General features: G+C 40.6%; 1 protein-coding gene across 7 annotated transcripts in view; it reads right to left on the bottom strand.

Moving 5' to 3' along the window:
- The window catches only part of DACH1 (dachshund family transcription factor 1), a 340,610-nt gene that overhangs the window by 96,809 nt on the left and 224,983 nt on the right, over positions 1–18,818 (bottom strand). For 3 of the 7 annotated variants that reach the window (XM_053384684.1, XM_053384685.1, XM_053384687.1), the window contains 4 exons: positions 11,785–11,957; positions 3,852–3,987; positions 2,687–2,758; positions 1,550–1,684 (listed from right to left, as the gene is read on the bottom strand). In XM_053384684.1, the coding sequence (XP_053240659.1) occupies positions 1,550–1,684; positions 2,687–2,758; positions 3,852–3,987; positions 11,785–11,957 (516 nt within the window). Of the gene's footprint in view, positions 1–1,549; positions 1,685–2,686; positions 2,759–3,851; positions 3,988–11,784; positions 11,958–13,060; positions 13,217–18,818 lie in introns of all 7 variants that reach the window. The other 4 variants (XM_053384681.1, XM_053384682.1, XM_053384683.1 and 1 more) reach the window with 3 other exon arrangements.

Below are 18,818 nucleotides of genomic sequence, written 5' to 3'. Positions count from 1 at the left end.
CAACTAATCCAGTAGCCAGAAAGAGAGAGGATGTGAATGGGGGTGTTTGCATGAAGGAAGGGGGACAAAAGAAGGCTGTGACCTAAACAATTACTGCAGAAGAAAAAGAACTCTCAGCAATTTCATCTAGTTAAGCTCATTACTGAAAAATGATATACATTTGGGACACTTTTAAGAACCATTAACAAGTTCCATTTTTAATGGAAATAATGCAAAATTTCCAACTGTTTCACAGGGAGTCTACTGTAATTTCAGAAGATGGCATGCATGCACATTTATACCAAAAACTTGAACAGGCTGCAGGAGGGGCATGGAGAGAGAAGAGTCCCTAAAAATTCAAAAACAGGTCTGTTCATATTGCACTCTCAGCCTGGATATTGTTTGGAGGGTCTAAGTGGGGCACATGCAAGAAGCCATAACAGGTTGTGTGCGCAATGAACCGAAATTAATGATTTGTATAAAAGAAATGTTGTTCTCATTAATTTTTAGTGTAATCTTATTAAAGATGCCACCTGTCCAGGATGGAAGTGTCCAGATTTTAATTCACTTCCCATATCTCACAGTAGTTGCACAGGACAGAGCTGGGAACCTTTTGTATCTATTAAAACGATACCACAAAAAATATGTCCTCTTTTAAAATCTTTACTACTGCAGCAATTCCATGCAGATGTACTATCGCACTTGCTGTTATGGCTTCATCCAGCACTGCCACCAAGCTGTCGCCTTTGAGTTGAGCCTCTATTATCTCATTATCCTTCAGTTCCACAGAGGTTGCTATATATCTATATATCAGGTACACAAAATCATACTCTGTATTTGTCTAATTTAAATAATAATAATAATATTGGTTAATGTTTCCTGTGCCGAAGGAAGGTACTGAACAAGTCTATATAAACCAAATGAGAAGATGGCACACTAATCAATAGAAATACTAATAGACATTAATCTAGCTCATACACTTTCAGTCAGATGGCTGATTAAATTTAAAATAAATTACATGATATCCGCCAGTCTCATTTTACACTATTAACAGTTGCAGGAGCTAAGTAATTTAGTCTCTCTTCCTTCCACACACATGGCCATCAACAGTTATCTCATAGTGGTTGACTTTAAGCGACTGTTTCTTTGATCAACTACAGAAACACAGCAATTATATAAAATAATTTCTTAATAAAATATTTCTAAAGAACAGGCACTAAGAAATGGAACAGATAAGGGCTACATTTTTCACATCTGCATTTTATTGAGAGATTTAAATCATTTTCCTCCTCTTTATGGTGCCATTATTAAATAATTTCAACAATTTAATTTTTACCCTATTAAAATAATTAATGTTCTACACGAGCATGTACACCCACACACAAAAGGAATTATGTTATCTTCTAGGAGAGACAGGAAGCTGGCTTTGCCCCTCCATCAGTGCTTTCACTTGAGCACCAACAACAGAAGGATTAACACAAAGAACCAGCACCACTAGTATTAAAGATTCCTGGAGTGTAATATTTGTTCCTTTTAAGCAACAGTACAGCAAGTTAAAACAAAGGCCTACCTTTCTCCATGTGCATTCTTTTAGAATCATGTCCGCTATCATGGCCAGCCAGGTCACCTTCTTTTGGACCAGGTAGGACATTCGGTGATAAGCCCATCAACATCTGGTTCATGGACAAGCCGTTCTGATGGACAGCTGCTAGCGCCAAACAGATAAAACAAAAACCGAAAAGAAACATATTACTCCTAGTAAATTTCACGATAGCTTTGTCAAACAACATAGTTTCTGCCTATTTATGAGGAAGTGACAGTTCCAGGAACACCCCCAGACTAAGAACCTCCTCCTTTAGGGACAGCACGACCCCACTGACCAGTTATCAGGACTCAGCCACAACACCTCTGTCTTGACATAATGCAGGCTTCAATTCCATACCATGACACCCTGAAGCACCCCACAACATTACTGCCAGTGGGCTGAAAAATAATCACCCAACACTATCTCTGAGACTGACCCTGAAGATAGGATCAGAACCACCGTAAAACAGTACATCAAGTCGTTCAGGAGCATGGTCAATGATATCAGAAGTCACTGAGAGATAAAGTAAGAATAAAGGTCTCTCAATAAAGGTCATCCATAAGGGTGACCAAGCCGATTAAGTCCCATACCCAGGTCTGAACCCGAACTGAAATAGGTCAAGGTAATCAGTTACATGGGAGGAGTGCTCACAGTTGTGCCACCACAAACTTCTTCAACATCTTCCCTCAAAAGGTGGCATTTGCAACTGGGCAGTAGCGGTCAAAATCACTGCCTCCTTCAAGGCAGTAAAACATAACAGCAATAAAATATAAGTGTGTATTAAAGTTTCTTTAAAATTGTTCTAGCCCACGTTTACACAAGTTGTGACCTGCTAAGCACACCTCTGAACATATATGGAAACCCACCAAGCACTAGATGAATCTCCTGGTTTCTTGTGGTTTACCTGGGGATGAACAAATCGGGAGAGTATTTTCAAACACTTGGTAGCCTATACTATGACTGCTATATTTTGTTTGGCTTAGTGCAAGGGCGGAAAACCCCTTACCAGCAGCCAGATTCAGCCCACAGCCAGATTTCATCCAGCCCTCTCAGTCCCCCATCAGCTGTTCAGCAAGGAGGCAAAGGGGCTATAATGTTGGGCAAAGTGTGAGACTGCATCACCTTCCTGTGTAAGAAGATCTGCAGCAAGAAGATCAAAGCAGAGGGCGAACTGTCTCAGCAGACGGGTGTTCCCTGAAAATATGTGAAAAGTCATCCATGCGTTTTATGCATTTGTCCAACTTCATGCATGCAATTCAGGATGCAATTGCATCTTCAAGTCTGGTATTTTAAATAGCTGTAAGGAGGTTGCAGCTCTGAAATGGTATCATTTGCATCTTCTGCTGAGATGATGATGAAGATTTTGCCTTTTGCGGTTAGAAAAGATAAAGGATGTTGATGTTTTAATAAATTTTGTACAAAAAAAGAAGGCTATGAAGAAAACGGAAGGTGAAATTTAAGTGGAGTTACTGTGAATTAAGGGACGCGGGTGGCGCTGTGGGTTAAACCACAGAGCCTAGGACTTGCCGATCAGAAGGTCGGCGGTTCGAATCCCCGCGACGGGGTGAGCTCCTGTTGCTCAGTCCCAGCTCCTGCCAATCTAGCAGTTCGAAAGCACGTCAAAGTGCAAGTAGATAAATAGGTACTGCTCTGGCGGGAAGATAAATGGCATTTCCGTGCACTGCTCTGGTTCGCCAGAAGCGGCTTAGTCATACTGGCCACATGACCCGGAAGCTGTACGCCAGCTCCCTCGGCCAATAAAGCAAGATGAACGCTGCAACCCCAGAGTTGGTCATGATTGGACCTAATGGTCAGGGGTCCCTTTACATTTACTGTGAATTAAATATATTGCCTTGTCTCCGTGGGAAATAGCTCTCCCTCCCTCCCTCCCTCCCTCTCTCTCTCTCTCTCTCTCTCTCTCTCTCTCTCTCTCTCTGTGTGTGTGTGTGTGTGTGTGTGTGTGCATATTAAACCCCACCCAACAGCTTTCTACTGGGGTTATGGGACCCCACTGGGAAATAGGTTTTCCATCTCCAGCTTAGCGACTCATAAACTGGGCATGATAAGTGAATGTTGATTATTTGTGAAACACTTCTATACTTCACACCTCCATGTTTAATCTCCTATGTCACCAGTTTCCATTGGTTCTGTAAATGGCAGCATCACATCACCTGATGCAGCACACTGGGGGATAGAATACTGAGAGGCAGTTTTTGTTGGCAAAATCAAAACACCTAAAGCCAGCTTGGCCATTTTAAGTGGGAAAAGAAGACCCAACGTAACTTACGGATTCTGTCTGAAGAACTTTCAGTTCTGGCAGGGGAACTGGATACACTGCTGCTACGATGAGAGGATGGGTGGCTACCAGGCCTTCGGCCCTCTTCAAGGGATGGAGCAGGGGAAGGGCTGTCTGGAACTCGTTCCTGCATAACACAAAATACAAACAAAAATCCATGTAAAGCCATCTTAATTTTCAGAACCTTCATGTCTTGTACCCATTAGAACTATCAAACACAGGCAAGCTTTCTTCCATAGCCATTTCACACTCACAGATCACAAACTGAACGTACAGTGGTACCTCAGGTTACATACGCTTCAGGTTACATACGCTTCAGGTTACAGACTCTGCTAACCCAGAAATATTACCTCGGGTTAAGAACTTTGCTTCAGGATGAGAACAGAAATCGTGCTCCAGCGGCACAGCAGCAGCAGGAGGCCCCATTAGCTAAAGTGGTGCTTCAGGTTAAGAACAGTTTCAGGTTAAGTACAGACCTCCAGAACGAATTAAGTACTTAACCTGAGGTACCACTGTAATCTGAATAATGGGCATTTCGATCCTCACACCTCAAAGAAATCGACAAGTACTGGAGATGTAATCTGTCCATGGCTGGACAACTCGTAGATTAGCCTCTGTGAGGGTTACAACAAAGGCTCAAATCTAACAGCTCTTTGGGTATATGGCGTGGCAAAGTTAACCGAGCATGCTTCTAGAAAATGAAGAAGAACTCAGAATTACCCAACAGATCTGAATTTTAATTTTAAACTAATGCCCCCATTTATACAACCCCAATGCATGCTACACGTGCAAAAAACAAGGTGCAGAGTTTTGCATGGTCTTTATCACCTCATTGTCATGTGACCAGAATCAGGCCAATGAGAGGAATTTAAGTATATTCTACTTGTTCGCTTTCTTTTATTTTTAAAAAAGGCTACAGGAAAATTGACCACGTTAGCATAGATTCTTATTTATTTTGTTTTTCACAGTGCCTTTTTGTCCAGGATCTCAACAGCTAAGTTTAGGATTACAGTGCTGATGCTTGAAGAACCCAGGCAATTTTACTGTTTGGCTTGCTGTGTTCTGAAGGGCTTCATTAAAGTGAAATCCAGTGAGCATATAAGATTTGAATAGCGTTGCGTAGGAAATTAATTTATTTTAAGAGTTTAATTTGTTTATCATATTTATGTATGCCTTTAAAGAACAAATTATAATATGGAGACAGCAGAAGAAATGTATAGGGCAACACAACACAATTATGACTGAAACAAAGGAGATAATGAGTTTTATTATTGTCATATAATAAGATGAACCAGGAGGAAGTCTACGAGAGAGCGCTTTGTAAACTCAGCTTATCAGTTCATTTGTGAAACACCCTTTAACCTTAATAGAAATGCAAGTGAACTGAGCATAGGTAAGAGTCTAATTAATTTAATTCCTCAAGTCTCTTTTTCATACTCTTGCTCCAGAATTCCTCCAATCAATAATATGCAATCTCTCAGTTTTCTGTCTTTATCAAAACAGCAAAAACTGTCTTTCTTGTGCAACATTATGAGGAAAGGGGTGGATTTAGTAAAATATTGACTTTACATTTTTAAAGAACTGGAATTATATATATATATATATATAGGGAGAGAGAGAGAGAGAGAGAGAGTAAAAAGAAAAAATATATAGCAAAAAGAAATAAAAATTTAGTCAATTAGTTTATCACATATAACTTTTGCACACATATAACAAATGGACCTAGATACATGGACCTAGGGACCTGCAATTGTGGAAAGTTATGGTATCCATTAAATTCTATTTCCAGTGCTTCTGATTTCTTCCAGTCTTGTGCTATTTACATTTTTAAAAATTCCATGTAGACCAAATGGTGGGGAAAGTTTTGAAAAAATCTAAAACACAATAACCTCTGACTGCTAAGCAATCCCTCTGTAAATCCTTCCGACAGATTCATCTGACTTGCTGAATTTGCTTTGGGTTGCTACCAGATTATAACCAAGAGTTCTCTAATGAATGGCGGCTTCGATGATCTGTTTTTCCTCTGGTTCTGTAAGCCACCTGACCCCCGCCTGCAGTATATGGGGAAGGGCGTATCACAAGAGTTTGGCAAACTGGTAAGAAAAGCCACAAGTGCCTTACCTTTCACTTCCAAGTGATCTTATGGACTGACTGACTGACTGTTAGCCTAAGGCTTACAAATTTTGGTTCCAGGACCATGCTTGTTTGGTGCCCATTCTGGGTAGGCTGCATTTTCCTTGAAGGAAAAGTTGCATAGCTTGGGGGATACTTGTGATCCAAGACTGTTGTCCTCATAATCATCACCAACATAATCTCCTCTGCTTTTCACCACATTTGGGTCTCAAAAAGGGGCTTACAAAAATTAAAACATGCAATAAACAAAATTCCGTAGTGCAACTAATCGGTGCTTACAGAAAGCCCTTACGGAGGGAGATCATTTGCACTGGCCAGCTCAAATTCACTGAGTGTTCTCCTGATTCTTCTGTTGTATCCAACATTTGTTGCCTTTTTAATTCAGTGCCTTTTCTGCTGCTATGTGCGGAAAGACAGAAAAAGGCACCAAAGTTAAAAAGCACCAATATTGTTATTCCAAAATTTGGAAGTTTCCCGTGCCTGATCTCCTATATGATGTCATAGGTGGGCACAGCAGATGTGCACCCAGGAATTTAAGTTTAAACTAAAACACATGCATGCACACAAAGAGGGGGAGGGGATAAAAAGAAGAGGTGGAGACACGGGAACACACTCCAAAATACAGTGGTACCTCGGGTTAAGTACTTAATTCGTTCCGGAGGTCCGTTCTTAACCTGAAACTGTTCTTAACCTGAAGCACCACTTTAGCTAATGGAGCCTCCTGCTGCCGCCGCACCACCGGACCCCAATTTCTGTTCTTATCCTGAAGCAAAGTTCTTAACCTGAAGCACTATTTCTGGGTTAGCGGAGTCTGTAACTTGAAGCGTATGTAACCTGAGGTACCACTGTATCTCAGCCGAGAAGCCCATCTCCACACACATGTCCCATGGTCACTACTTATGCTTTATGGCTTTTGAGTCACCCCCGAGGCAAACCCAATCCGCACCCCCAGGCCGACCTCCTCCACAAAGGCAGCGATTGAGAGCAAGCACAAACACACATGCTGTGCGCACCAAAATAATAAACTTTCCATTGCTGCCAGTGCTGCTGCAGCACACACAAAACAGATACAGCCAAGAGCATGGGTAGGCAAACTAAGGCCCAGGGGCTGGATGCGGCCCAATTGCCTTCTCAATCTGGCCCGCGGACGGTCTGGGAATCAGCGTGTTTTTACATGAGTAGAATGTGTGCTTTTATTTAAAATGCATCTCTTGGTTATTTGTGGGGCACAGGAATTCATTCTTTTTTTATTTTATTTTTCAATATACAGTCCGGCCCCCCACAAGGTCTGAGGAACAGTGGACCGGCCCCCTGCTGAAAAAGTTTGCTGACCCCTGGCCAAGAGGGCACTGCTGTGTTCTGACTGCTTTTCCAAACACTAGGTGTCCTTCACATTGCCAGTTCAAAAAGATTCACTGAGGCTACAGACACTTTCCCTTTTCAAAAGAGACATTAGGGTGTGCCTGGGCACACCTGGCATACCTCATACCTATGTCTATGCCTCAGGTGTTGGGAAATGTGGGTGTGATTTGCCCCAAACAGTCTGGTGCACCAATTTCCGAGGCCTGGCAGGGCCAGATGCCAAAGATTCCCCAATATACTGCTCTACAGTATCCATGTCAAGAAAAAATGTGAATAACAGGACATTAGAGACAGTGTGGAAAATACTTTGGGAAGCAGTGCAGAACGAAGGCAGTTACTGAACTCATAAGGATATTTTAAATTAATTCATAAGCTTCAGTAAAAAAAAAAAGAAATAGAAGGTCACTTGCAAAATTATAGAACTCATGGCTTACAACAAACCATAACATATTGTTTCATGCAATTTTACAGTTCTATAATTGTATAATGATTTAATAACACAGAATGTCTTGTTAATGTTTGCTTAGCTTAGCTTTCTTTTATATTTAATACTTTTAGAAAGGCTTCCTAAAGTCAACACACACCAGACGAATCTATGTTGGCACCTGTAACAAAATCAATGGCTCTGGTCTCCCGCAGTCTACCATTAACTACTGGAGGAGAATAAAGGTAATATATTAAACAGTACATGTCAGCTATTAAAAGCCATTTGCCAATTCTTCTGCAACTTATTTCTTTACCAGGAAAGAATGTCTTTAGGTCTCTTACATTTTAGAAGAATCTTCTGACAATAAAGTCTCAAAAATCAACTCCTGAGCCTTGGGAAACAGTGACTTCCCAAACAAAACCAATCTAGTCATTGGTGAGAAAGGATGGTGGTGCTTGGTAGGGTAATTAGCAGTGTCCCCTGGGGGGGGGGGGAGTATCTCCATTTTTCAATGAACAAGGCACTACGTAAGCATGCATCTCTTATTCTGCAACCATCATTATAATGGAGGGAAAGTATTGTGGGTGATCGGGCCGGGAGCCAGTATTACACTCCTGGTCAAATCACCCACAATATTTTCACTCCAATGTTGGGTTACATAATAATAGCATGAGCCACTGGACAGGCACACCTGATTAAGGCTCCCATAAACAGTGCTGAAACTGACCTTAGTCTGATACAACTCTGATATAGCTATGGTGTATAGCTCACTAGTCGGGGGGCGGGGGGAGGTAGTTGGAGCAGCCCATGACTAGGATTTGTTGGTCTGGATCCGACCAACTGTTTATGGTTACACAAACCATTTGTGTTTTCCAGTTTCTTCGTCTTGTTGTTGAGTAACTGAGCTTCCGCGTAATATCAGAAAACGCATTTCAAGTTGGATGGTGCCTTGTACATCTCCATCCGGCATGTCCTGCAGCCAAACTGGTGCCAAACATATTGCTCCATAAACACTGCCCAGGCTTGCACCCCAGAGGTTACTTTGGTGCTGCTAACACAGCAAAAACAATGCGAGAGGCAGCAGTTATGAGTTACCAGTCTGGGCAGCCACAACAGGCACTGTGATTCTCCAGTGGTTTGACTTCACCTCCAGAGGCATACTCCATTGTCTCTCAAGACAGACAGATGCCAACAAAGTACCCAGAATGCTACCTTAAGTGGCACTTCACATATTACATAGCAAGGAGCCCTTGCCATTGCAAGTACCTAAGCAAAATCCTGTGGTTAATTCTGACTGCCCCACCTAGTGTATTAACAATTACACACCTATGCCTGACGCATGCATACCATTTTTAAGAAAATATATGCTAAGCATAATGTGTGAAGCAATCCTTCCAAAATAAAACAATGTCAGGCACAGGAGGAACTTGTATATTATGTATATTACAGAAACAAACACACATCCCATTGTTTGCGGCAACTAGTTGGGATAAATTTTCTGTTGTGTAAAGGCAATGTATTCTCATTGAATATGCCTATGGAAACAGCACTCTGTCCCACCCCCAAATTTACTATATTTCAAAAATGCACAAGCCAGTCAAATAAACAATGTAGCACTGTGCTAGGCATTCTTTATCTGTTCTATTACAATTTGATATGTCAATGTATATTTCATGGATGTAGAGTAGATTTCGATATTGCTTTATGGCTGTCTTCTTGACGTAACCACAAACACTGCCATCAGCCCTGAAGTATAACGTTTATTTTAACGTGGCTTTATAGAGTTTGCACACATTTCTGTTTGAGGAAAGCTGAGGCTGCTAACAAGCTTGGCTTTCTGAAGCCATGGGCAGGTGATGAAAGGCATCTCCTGCCTAAAGCATTCTCAGGTCACAGCTGTCACACTCACTGCGATTTACTGTTGCCACAGTCTGTTGTCCCTGCTCGTTCCTGAGATCTTATTCTTCCAACTCACAGATCACAACATTCAATTACAAAAAGGGTATCTAATGCACATCTCATTTCAGAAGGGACACAGACATCAGGTGGCATGTAATATCAACCACTTGTATCCCGTTCACACAGATGCCTTATTGCTCTTCCTATTTTATTCTAAACGGAGGGATTTTATTGCAACATTCATTTCATTATTTTGAAAGAGTTAAAAATATACCAGCTTCTTATCTCTGGAAAATGAAGCACTGCTTAACAGTGGAATGGCATCTGAAGCTTTACAAGTTTAAGATAACAACACAGGCTCAGAAGAACTTGGTGAATTGTGGGGAAAGGTCAAGAACAGATCTAAGCTGGCAGGGCTCTCCATATCAACTTCCCTACTGAGACAAATTAGGGACTTGTCATTTTACGAATCTCATAATCTAGCATCTGACAGAAAGAGAGAGAGAGATGCTTTGGACAATTTCAGTTTTCACGTGTTCCATTTTAAGTTCAGGACAAGAGCAGAATAATTGCTTTAAACTGCCGTACTGAGGATCACGCATCTGCTTCCCACCTGCTGCTGATGGCACAGTTTGGTGCAAAACATTGGCCAAAACCAATTCCATTACATTCTGTACCTTCAAACAAATCCAGATTTTGACTGCCTTGTGGATACAATACATGCATTCTCTTTAGCTAGTCTTCAGTTCTAGAGTTTCCCTACATGCTTTCATGTTCGGGGTAAATTTGGATATTTCGAATCCAAATTAACTTTGAGAACAGGCTCAGGGTGAACAGAGAAAAACAGGAATTATTTTAGTTTAACTGGGTGAGCTGCAATTAATATAATACCCCTATCCCCTGGGAACAGCGATCTATAAATTCCATTAATGAATTTATATAAGTCACAGCAGTGTTTCTTTTCTAAAAAAGTGTTTGGGGTACTCTCATTTTGACTGAAGAAAATCACCATTTTATAGTTCAAATTGGGAAAAATAAATACAGTAAATGGACAAAAGTACAAAGATTCACAAAATGTTTAGGGGTATGCATACTCCTGCGTACCCCCAGGACAAGAGTTAGTAGCATCTAGTAAGGGCGTAACTTTCAGGTCACATCTAAAGAAGACCTTCCCAAAAAGGTTGCTGTGATCACAGTTCCCCTTATGGCGTAACTACTGTAACCCCATTAAATGCAGTCTTCCCCACTGCCGCCTTTAAAGATGCTCTAAATACCTTCCTTCCCTAAGATCCTAGCTGGAGAGGAGACAAAGTGAGACTGTCCAACCTGGGTAGTGGTTGAGAGGAGGCAGAGATATACAGTGGTACCTTGGGTTAAGTACTTAATTTGTTCCGGAGGTCCGTTCTAAACCTGAAACTGTTCTTAACCTGAAGCACCACTTTAGCTAATGGGGCCTCCTGCTGCCACTGCACTGCTGGAGCACAATTTCTGTTCTCATCCTGAAGCAAAGTTCTTAACCTGAAGCACTATTTCTGGGTTAGCAGAGTCTGTAACCTGAAGGGTATGTAACCTGAAGCATATGTAACCCGAGGTACCACTGTAAAGGAAACCAAGCTAAAGAGCCTGAATGGCCTTGACCACCAGCTTTCATACTATCTTGGCCTCATGGAGAAGGCCAGGAAGAAAGTTTTACAAAAGGCTACAAATGAATAAAAAACAAAATAAAATGAAGAATAAAAAGCCCACTAAATATAGCAATCCAAAGCCCATTCCGGTTCAGGGAAGGTAGGGCCAGCCTGGGGTGGTACCTCCTCAACGTAATAAAATCAGGTTGGCACTACCTTCCAACCAGGAAGTGGCGCTGCCCCTGAAAAAAGGCTGCCCTCTGGAACCACAGGAGGGAACAATTAAATTAACATTGGCTGCATTGTGTTTTTGTATGTGAACTAAATGAATGTCTCCAGCTAGTATGATTTGTTCCAGTCAGAGAATCTTATTTTATGATTGAGGAAACGTAGGTCTAAGAATGGAAAACAGTCAACAAAGATATCATTGCTACTCTCAGTACTTTTTTTAAAACAACAACAACCAAACCTGTGTCACCTTAATAACAGACGTTTCAACTCTTGAGGGAGGACTCTGCACTTGTGCTGCGGCTGCCATGTTTGCAATCGTGCTAAGGTGGTTCATCTGGCTCATTGCCATTGTCACAGATGCTGGTGGCAGGCTGACAGGAATGAGCGGGTGGGGCATCATCATAAAAGGGAGCTCCAGGCCTAAGGGGAACAAAATAAAGCAAAATAAACACATTTGTGATTTTTAAGTGCTGGGTATCACAAACATTTTTAACATGAAGCAAAGGCAAATTAACTACTCATCAAGCAACGAATTTTCATTCAATTCTTGTTTACTGAATGTTCACAAATGTTCTTCTAACAAGGAAACATGTTTTAAATTACTATTATCATGACTGTTCAATAAATAGCAGGAATGTGATCTGTTCAGTACTTTGCACATGTCCAAATCCAAATACCATCCAGTTCCCGTAATTAAATTTTCCTAGATTCGTTAAGGGTATGCTGGCTGACCAAGTGGTTGGAGAGAATTGCCAGGACCCAATACTGGTGAGTGGGCGACTTCCATAGCTTCAGAAGCTGCCCGGATGCCCTCCAGAGCCCAGTAGGTCAATTGTGTGTGTGTGTGTGTGTGTACAACTCTGAACGCACTGAGCAGCAGATGAAGTTGGCTGCAGAATCACTGAAAGAAGAAACACATGAATGTATAATAGCACCAGAAGCAGACTAGAGAAAACTGACTCTTAATTTATGGAAGGAATAGTGTCTGCATCATGATTCACTTTTTGGAGCCCTTGGAAACTCTGTGAGGAAAGCAAGACAAAAAGTTCCAAATAAATAAATTCTATTGAATGTGAGGAAGCACTGACATGTGGATTCCTCAAACTGCAGTCATAAATGGTATGGTCCCGGCAACACTGTACCAAAATCATGCCTAAATCAGCTCTCAAGTAGATCACAGATATGTTGAGGTAAAGTGCAATACCCAACTGACTATAATGTACATCCAAGCCTTCAGTGAAAGCTCTCCTCATGCAAGAAGGATGTTGTTTGTTGCTTATTATGTAACCAAGTCGAACCCTCGCTGAAATGTGTCAGATAAAATATTTGCCCCTTTTGTTACTCATTATTTCCGAAAGTCTGATCCCATAAGAAACGTTATCTTTTTTATTACGTTGTATGAAATCACAATTTTTGTTTGCTGGGGGGGGGGGTTGGTGTTGATTTTTAAGTATACGCTTTAATGTAAAATATAGGAATTTGATAAAGTCTGAATATGAACATGGAAAGATGTTCAGCCATACCATTTGGCAGAAGGTGGTTCTTTTGGAGAGGGTTAAGAGGATGATTAACTGGAATGTTATGCTGTCCAGGCATGCTGGGGTGCTTAACAGAGGCCTGCAATCCTTGGGTTGGGGGAGACTGAAGTTTCTCTCTATCCCAAGAACCATCAGTGCTTCCTGTGGGGAATGAATATAAATTACTGGGATGCAGGATAATTCCAAAATTGAAGCTTCTGAATTTGCAACCAAGGAGATCAGGTTAATTCCTTTTGCAATTGTCAAATCAGTTTTGGAAGATCCATGGGTGGAGAATTGGAAATATTTTATTTTGAACATATATACTAGTCTAAGTTAAATTTAACTTTCTGGAGGTTTTGTTGTTGTTGTTAATGTTACTGTATATCCTATAAAAAGTTATATAAATCTCTTTAGGTGCTGTAACTCTCCAATGGTTTGACATTAACCTGAATGGACACTCTTCCATTGTCTCCCAAGACAGATGGATGCCAACCAACTAACCTCCAAGTAATCTATGAAAAGTTACACATGGTGGAACAATGTGTTATTTTTAATGAAAATCTTACCAACTCTTACCAACCCCTTATCCCTTTTAACTCTTAATAAACACGACTAGAAAAGAATTTGTAGACAGCAAGGAATTCAGAAGATGGTGATGGGTTTATGCCACACTTTTAACATAAAATGCATTTAAATGAGTGCCTTAAGTGGCAGCATACGTGTATTTGTGTGTGATAAACTCAGTCCTACATACATTACAGTCTGCTATAGAAAGTGCTACAATAATTGTTTCAAGCCTTCTAATTTTGGGAGCCTTACCATGCAAGAAATATCGCTGCTCTGATATTCAATAAACTGAAAAATATTTAGTTCTGTTTTAATTTAACTTGCACGACAATCTTGTGCATCTTTACTAAGAAGACCATTCTGCTGACTTAAGTGAGAGTTAACCTTAACTAAGCGAACACAGGAGTGCAGCACTAGAGAGATAAATCAAATGAAATGTGGTACTGTTAATTGTATGTTTATTTAAATTACGTTCATTGTAGAGCGGTATACACTATTAAGAGAACTACTGTAAATGCTTTTAAATACAGGTAGATCTCATCTTACGTGGCGGTTACATTCCTAGCTACTGCGTGTATAAGCAAAATAGTGCAATTCAGAATCACCCCTGGAATAGCCCCAGGTGACCATCTCTACCTGTCTGAAGTCGGTGCTGAGTGGGCCTTGCCACCCACAGAAGGTCAATAGCTTTTATGCCCCCCCCCCGCCTTCCGGGGTCTGGGAAGGTTGCTTAGGAGCCCTTGGGTGACCTTCCCAGAGTCTGGAAAGCAAGATGAGGGGTGTGTGCTTTAAAATCTCATTCCACAAGGTGTTTTCCTGCCACAGAAGGAGCACCCTGCCTTGCTTTCCAGGCTCCCGGAAGGTTGCGCAAGAACTCCCACGACATTTTGCATGGCCCTTCCAGTGTCTTCCCCAATTTATTCATTTTATTTTATTTTCTGCAACCCGTGTAAAGCTGCAATCACATACGTAGAATCAGCGTAATATGAGATCTACCTGTATGCTTTGTAATACATTCAAGGTTTGTTTGTTTTTTCCTGACAACTATTGCATTAAATTGTTAGGATCTTAGACCAAGTTTATAGACTAAATATTCATAGTTGTTTTTCCTTGGTTAGTTATCTAAATTAGGGAGCACATAAGCACCATGTTTCCTCTGCCCTCTTCAGTCTGTGTTATCATGCTTATAATATTTATAATTTGCCACTAGTTATCATCATCTTTATTTCGACTTGCCATTTGCCTTAATCATATTCAGACAAAGATAAAAATCTCCTGTGCATGAATCACAGTGAAATAAAAGTTACAATAAAATCCCAACCCAAACTACAAGCAACTTAATATTATATACCATATTTTTCCGTCTATAAGACGCCCCCATGTATAAGACGCCCCCTATTCTGGGGGACTCTGATTTAAGAAAATGTGGGGATATGGTCCCCATATATGACGCACTCAAATTTTGGACATTGTTTTTAGGGGGGGAAATCTAGTCTTATACACAGAAAAATACGGTATTTGCTGGTGAAACAACACCAAACCTTGTGAAGACGATCAACAGTAGTACCTAAGTCTGGAGACAGGATTCTAGATCGGTGTGCTTGACAGGTCACCATACATACGTTCAGCTTATAAGGGGACAGCAAATGTCCCGGACCAGAGGGCGCATTGTAATCGCAAAGCATTTTCCATAATTGTATTGCCATACTAGAAAAGGTTTGACCTGTTGAATTTTTCCCTGTCATACATCTGCTAAGGGCACAAGAACCCCCCCTGCTGCCACCACCAGTGTCAGCCATAAAACCAAAGCCTAGGCTGCCATCTTGTACCCACTTACCTGGGAGTAATTCCTATTAAACACAAAGAGACCTATCTCTCAGCAGACATGTATTCAGTGAATTCTTAATGAAGGCTTGGCTTTTAGCTCCTTCACAGCAGGAGACATGCCTATGCCTCTGCAAAATTTTCACATTTGCTTTTGAGGGGAAGAGGGTTTCTTTAAAAGCATCCGAAATAATTGTAATTGCAGAAAATAACTTCTATTGACTACCTGACCTCAGATGAACCCAACCGAAAAGGTGCATCCTGGTTGCTAGGGGGAAAGGAAAACTATGGATATTCCAAGAACTAGAAAATTTGAGAAGAGTAGGAAAACTGTTAAGAGGGGAAAGGGAAACAGCAGTTCTTCAAGACCTCGGAGATTCCTGTTCACTGGCATCCAAACAACCCACTTGTCCATCACAGCTCTGATTTTACTCATTGGCCAAAAACACCAGCAAGTGGGAGCAGCCAGGGTGACACCTTGTTTTCACAGAAATCATTTAGAAGGGTAACTGCACAGTTTACTTCACAACTTTCTTTCTAGGAGGGCTAGACACTTACTTTTTTTATTTGATGAAAGCTCATGGTCTGGGTGACAGCAGCCACGAAATTAAAAGACGCCTGCTTCTTGGGAGAAAAGCAATGACAAACCTAGACAGCATCTTAAAAAGTAGAGACATCGCCTTTCCAACAAAGGTCCGTATAGTAAAAGCTATGGTTTTCCCAGTAGTGATGTATGGAAGTGAGAGCTGGACCATAAAGAAGGCTGATCGCCGAAAAATTGATGCTTTTGAATTCTGTTGCTGGAGGAGACTCCTGAGAGTCCCATGGACTGCAAGAAGAACAAGCCTATCCATTCTTAAGGAAATCAGCCCTGAGTGCTTACTGGAAGGACAGATCGTGAAGCTAAGGCTCCAGTACTTTGGCCACCTCATGAGAAGAGAAGACTCCCTGGAAAAGACCCTGATGTTGGGAAAGATGGAGGGCACAAGAAGAAGGGGACGACAGAGGACAAGATGGTTGGATAGTGTTCGCGAAGGTACAAACATGAGTCTGACCAAACTGCGGGAGGCAGTGGAAGACAGAAGTGCCTGGCATGCTCTGGTCCATGGGGTCACGAAGAGTCAGACACGACTAAACGACTAAACAACAACAACACGGTCTGGGCCCCCTGCCTAGGTGTGCCTGTGAAGGACTTACAGAGCGGGTTGGCAACGCTTGTTTTATATAAGAAGACATTGGGCTCTGGAGTCATCAGTAGTGGGGTAAGGGGAATTCAAAATGTGATATAATTTTTTAATTACATAGATTCATATCAAACCAAAAAACCAAATGGATCACAGAGAAATGAAACAAACCATTCAAATTCATTACTCATTTAAACTCAGCTTATTTATTTATTTATTTATTTATTTACGGCTATTAGCCCATAAAATATGTACAAACATAAAAAAACACAGAGACATAAAGACCGATATATCCGACAAGGATAAGGAATTGTACTTAAACAAGAATAAACAGTTGATGGTGGGCTAATGTACAGGGGACAACCATTTTGTTGTCCTCTCCCACCACAACCACCACACAGTGTTCAATCTCAAAGAATGAAACTTGCTTCTGTGCAAAAAGTTTGCAATTTTGTTTTGTCCATAAACAGGATAGCTTTTCCCCCCCTACAGGTTCTTAGAAAAGGTTATTTAAACCTCACCTTTAATTAATTAAATCATTGGTCTTTCATAATTATCGGATTATCTAACCATCTCAATAGTTTACTCTTGGAAAACATTCAGAGTTGAGATGGCATTTCAAACTGCACCAAAGTGGATATAATGGACCACAATCCTATATAGAGTTAAGTACATTCAAAATGAATGAATGTATGAGGGCTTAAGCATGCTTAGTTCTATGCTGTATTATAGCCAATGTTATTATGTGCAGCAGGGACTCAGCTATACAGCTGCAAATAAAATGTGTTAAATGTGTTGTAAAGGGCATTATACAAATCTGACACTAGATGGCGATGGTGAGCTATGGCAAATTCAATATATTTTTCAAAACCTTTTTTTTGGGGAAAACATTTTCACAACTTTTTTTATATGTGTATAGACTCCACCCAGTTCCAATACACAATTAGTCATTTTCTGTTCTGTCATCTTGTACACATGATTACAAGGAAAGCAGCCTCTTGCTCTGCACCAATGCACGGTTGAAATAATACAGCTTTGTCAGGCTAGTATTATTAAAATACTGCATGACTGTGTGTGAAACTTTTATGTTGTCGCTTTGTGGTTTTTTTCTTTGTAAGGAGGGGAGAGGGGAAATATGCTGAAGCTGGAGCGTTTTGCATAATTTAATTAATTTATGGTTCTAAAACCTAATTTCCTCTCAATATAAAGAAAACAGCTTCTAAGAGGGCGCCCTACAGCACCCAGGGATATCAGGTGTCCAAGCTCTTAAGCTTATTACAAAGAGTTGACAGCCACTGATGGAAACTTGAAAATGTAAGCTTCAAGCCTAGTTATGAAGAAGAAAATGAAAGAAAAAGAAAACTTTCTGAAATCGTATGGGTGTCAGAAAGCAAGCAAGTACTGAACAGCTTGGAAAACTCATAGCTATATCACTCTATTTGTGTTCCATGTAAATAGTTGAACACTAAATAAATATAATGCATGTGTGTGCTTTTTAAATTTAAAAAAAAAACATCTTTGGAGAAACAACAAAACATGTATTGTCTTATTTTCCCTTTTCCTGTAATATTTTAGCCCACTAATGTTCCTTGTTTTTGGTCTGGGAAGAAAAGAAAATGTGATTAACGGGGCCAAATTCAGTGTCCAAGTCGTTGTCTAAGGGATTATCCGGGACGTCTCACCTATGCCTTATTCTCTGGTTGTTATAATTTAAATTGCAGAGATATTTGTAATTAATCTGATTCTCCACCTGCATCTTTCTACAGGCATTAACCATTTGGAATCTAATTAACATAGGCTTGGATCTGAACCAAGGTGGCTGAACTTAGGTCCCAATGAAGTCAAGGGAACTTCATTTTTCCCTCATAAGGTATCCCTTGCCCCTTATACATCTTCTGTATTTTTATATGAACATTGCCTTGGCCTACTATAGTCTATGTATGATTATATTCTATGCTGAAAATACCTATACTCCATCTGCTAAATGTTAATCATTTTGGTCCCTCAATAAATGAAGGATCTTCTTCAGTATAATCATCCAAATCAAACATTTGGTTCTCCTTCTTCAAAATGTGAATATGCGTAGCACTTTACTTTTATGTGATGAAGCTTAACCGTTTGAAATTAGTTACCATATGGAAGAGAGACTACACCTCACTAAAGCATCTTGAGATCTTCAGATGAAA

This window comes from Podarcis raffonei, chromosome 4 (genome assembly GCF_027172205.1).
Source record: "Podarcis raffonei isolate rPodRaf1 chromosome 4, rPodRaf1.pri, whole genome shotgun sequence".
NCBI classification, from domain to species: domain Eukaryota; kingdom Metazoa; phylum Chordata; class Lepidosauria; order Squamata; family Lacertidae; genus Podarcis; species Podarcis raffonei.
Note: the sequence above shows the minus strand (reverse complement) of the source record. Positions and strands in the feature narration are given on the sequence as shown.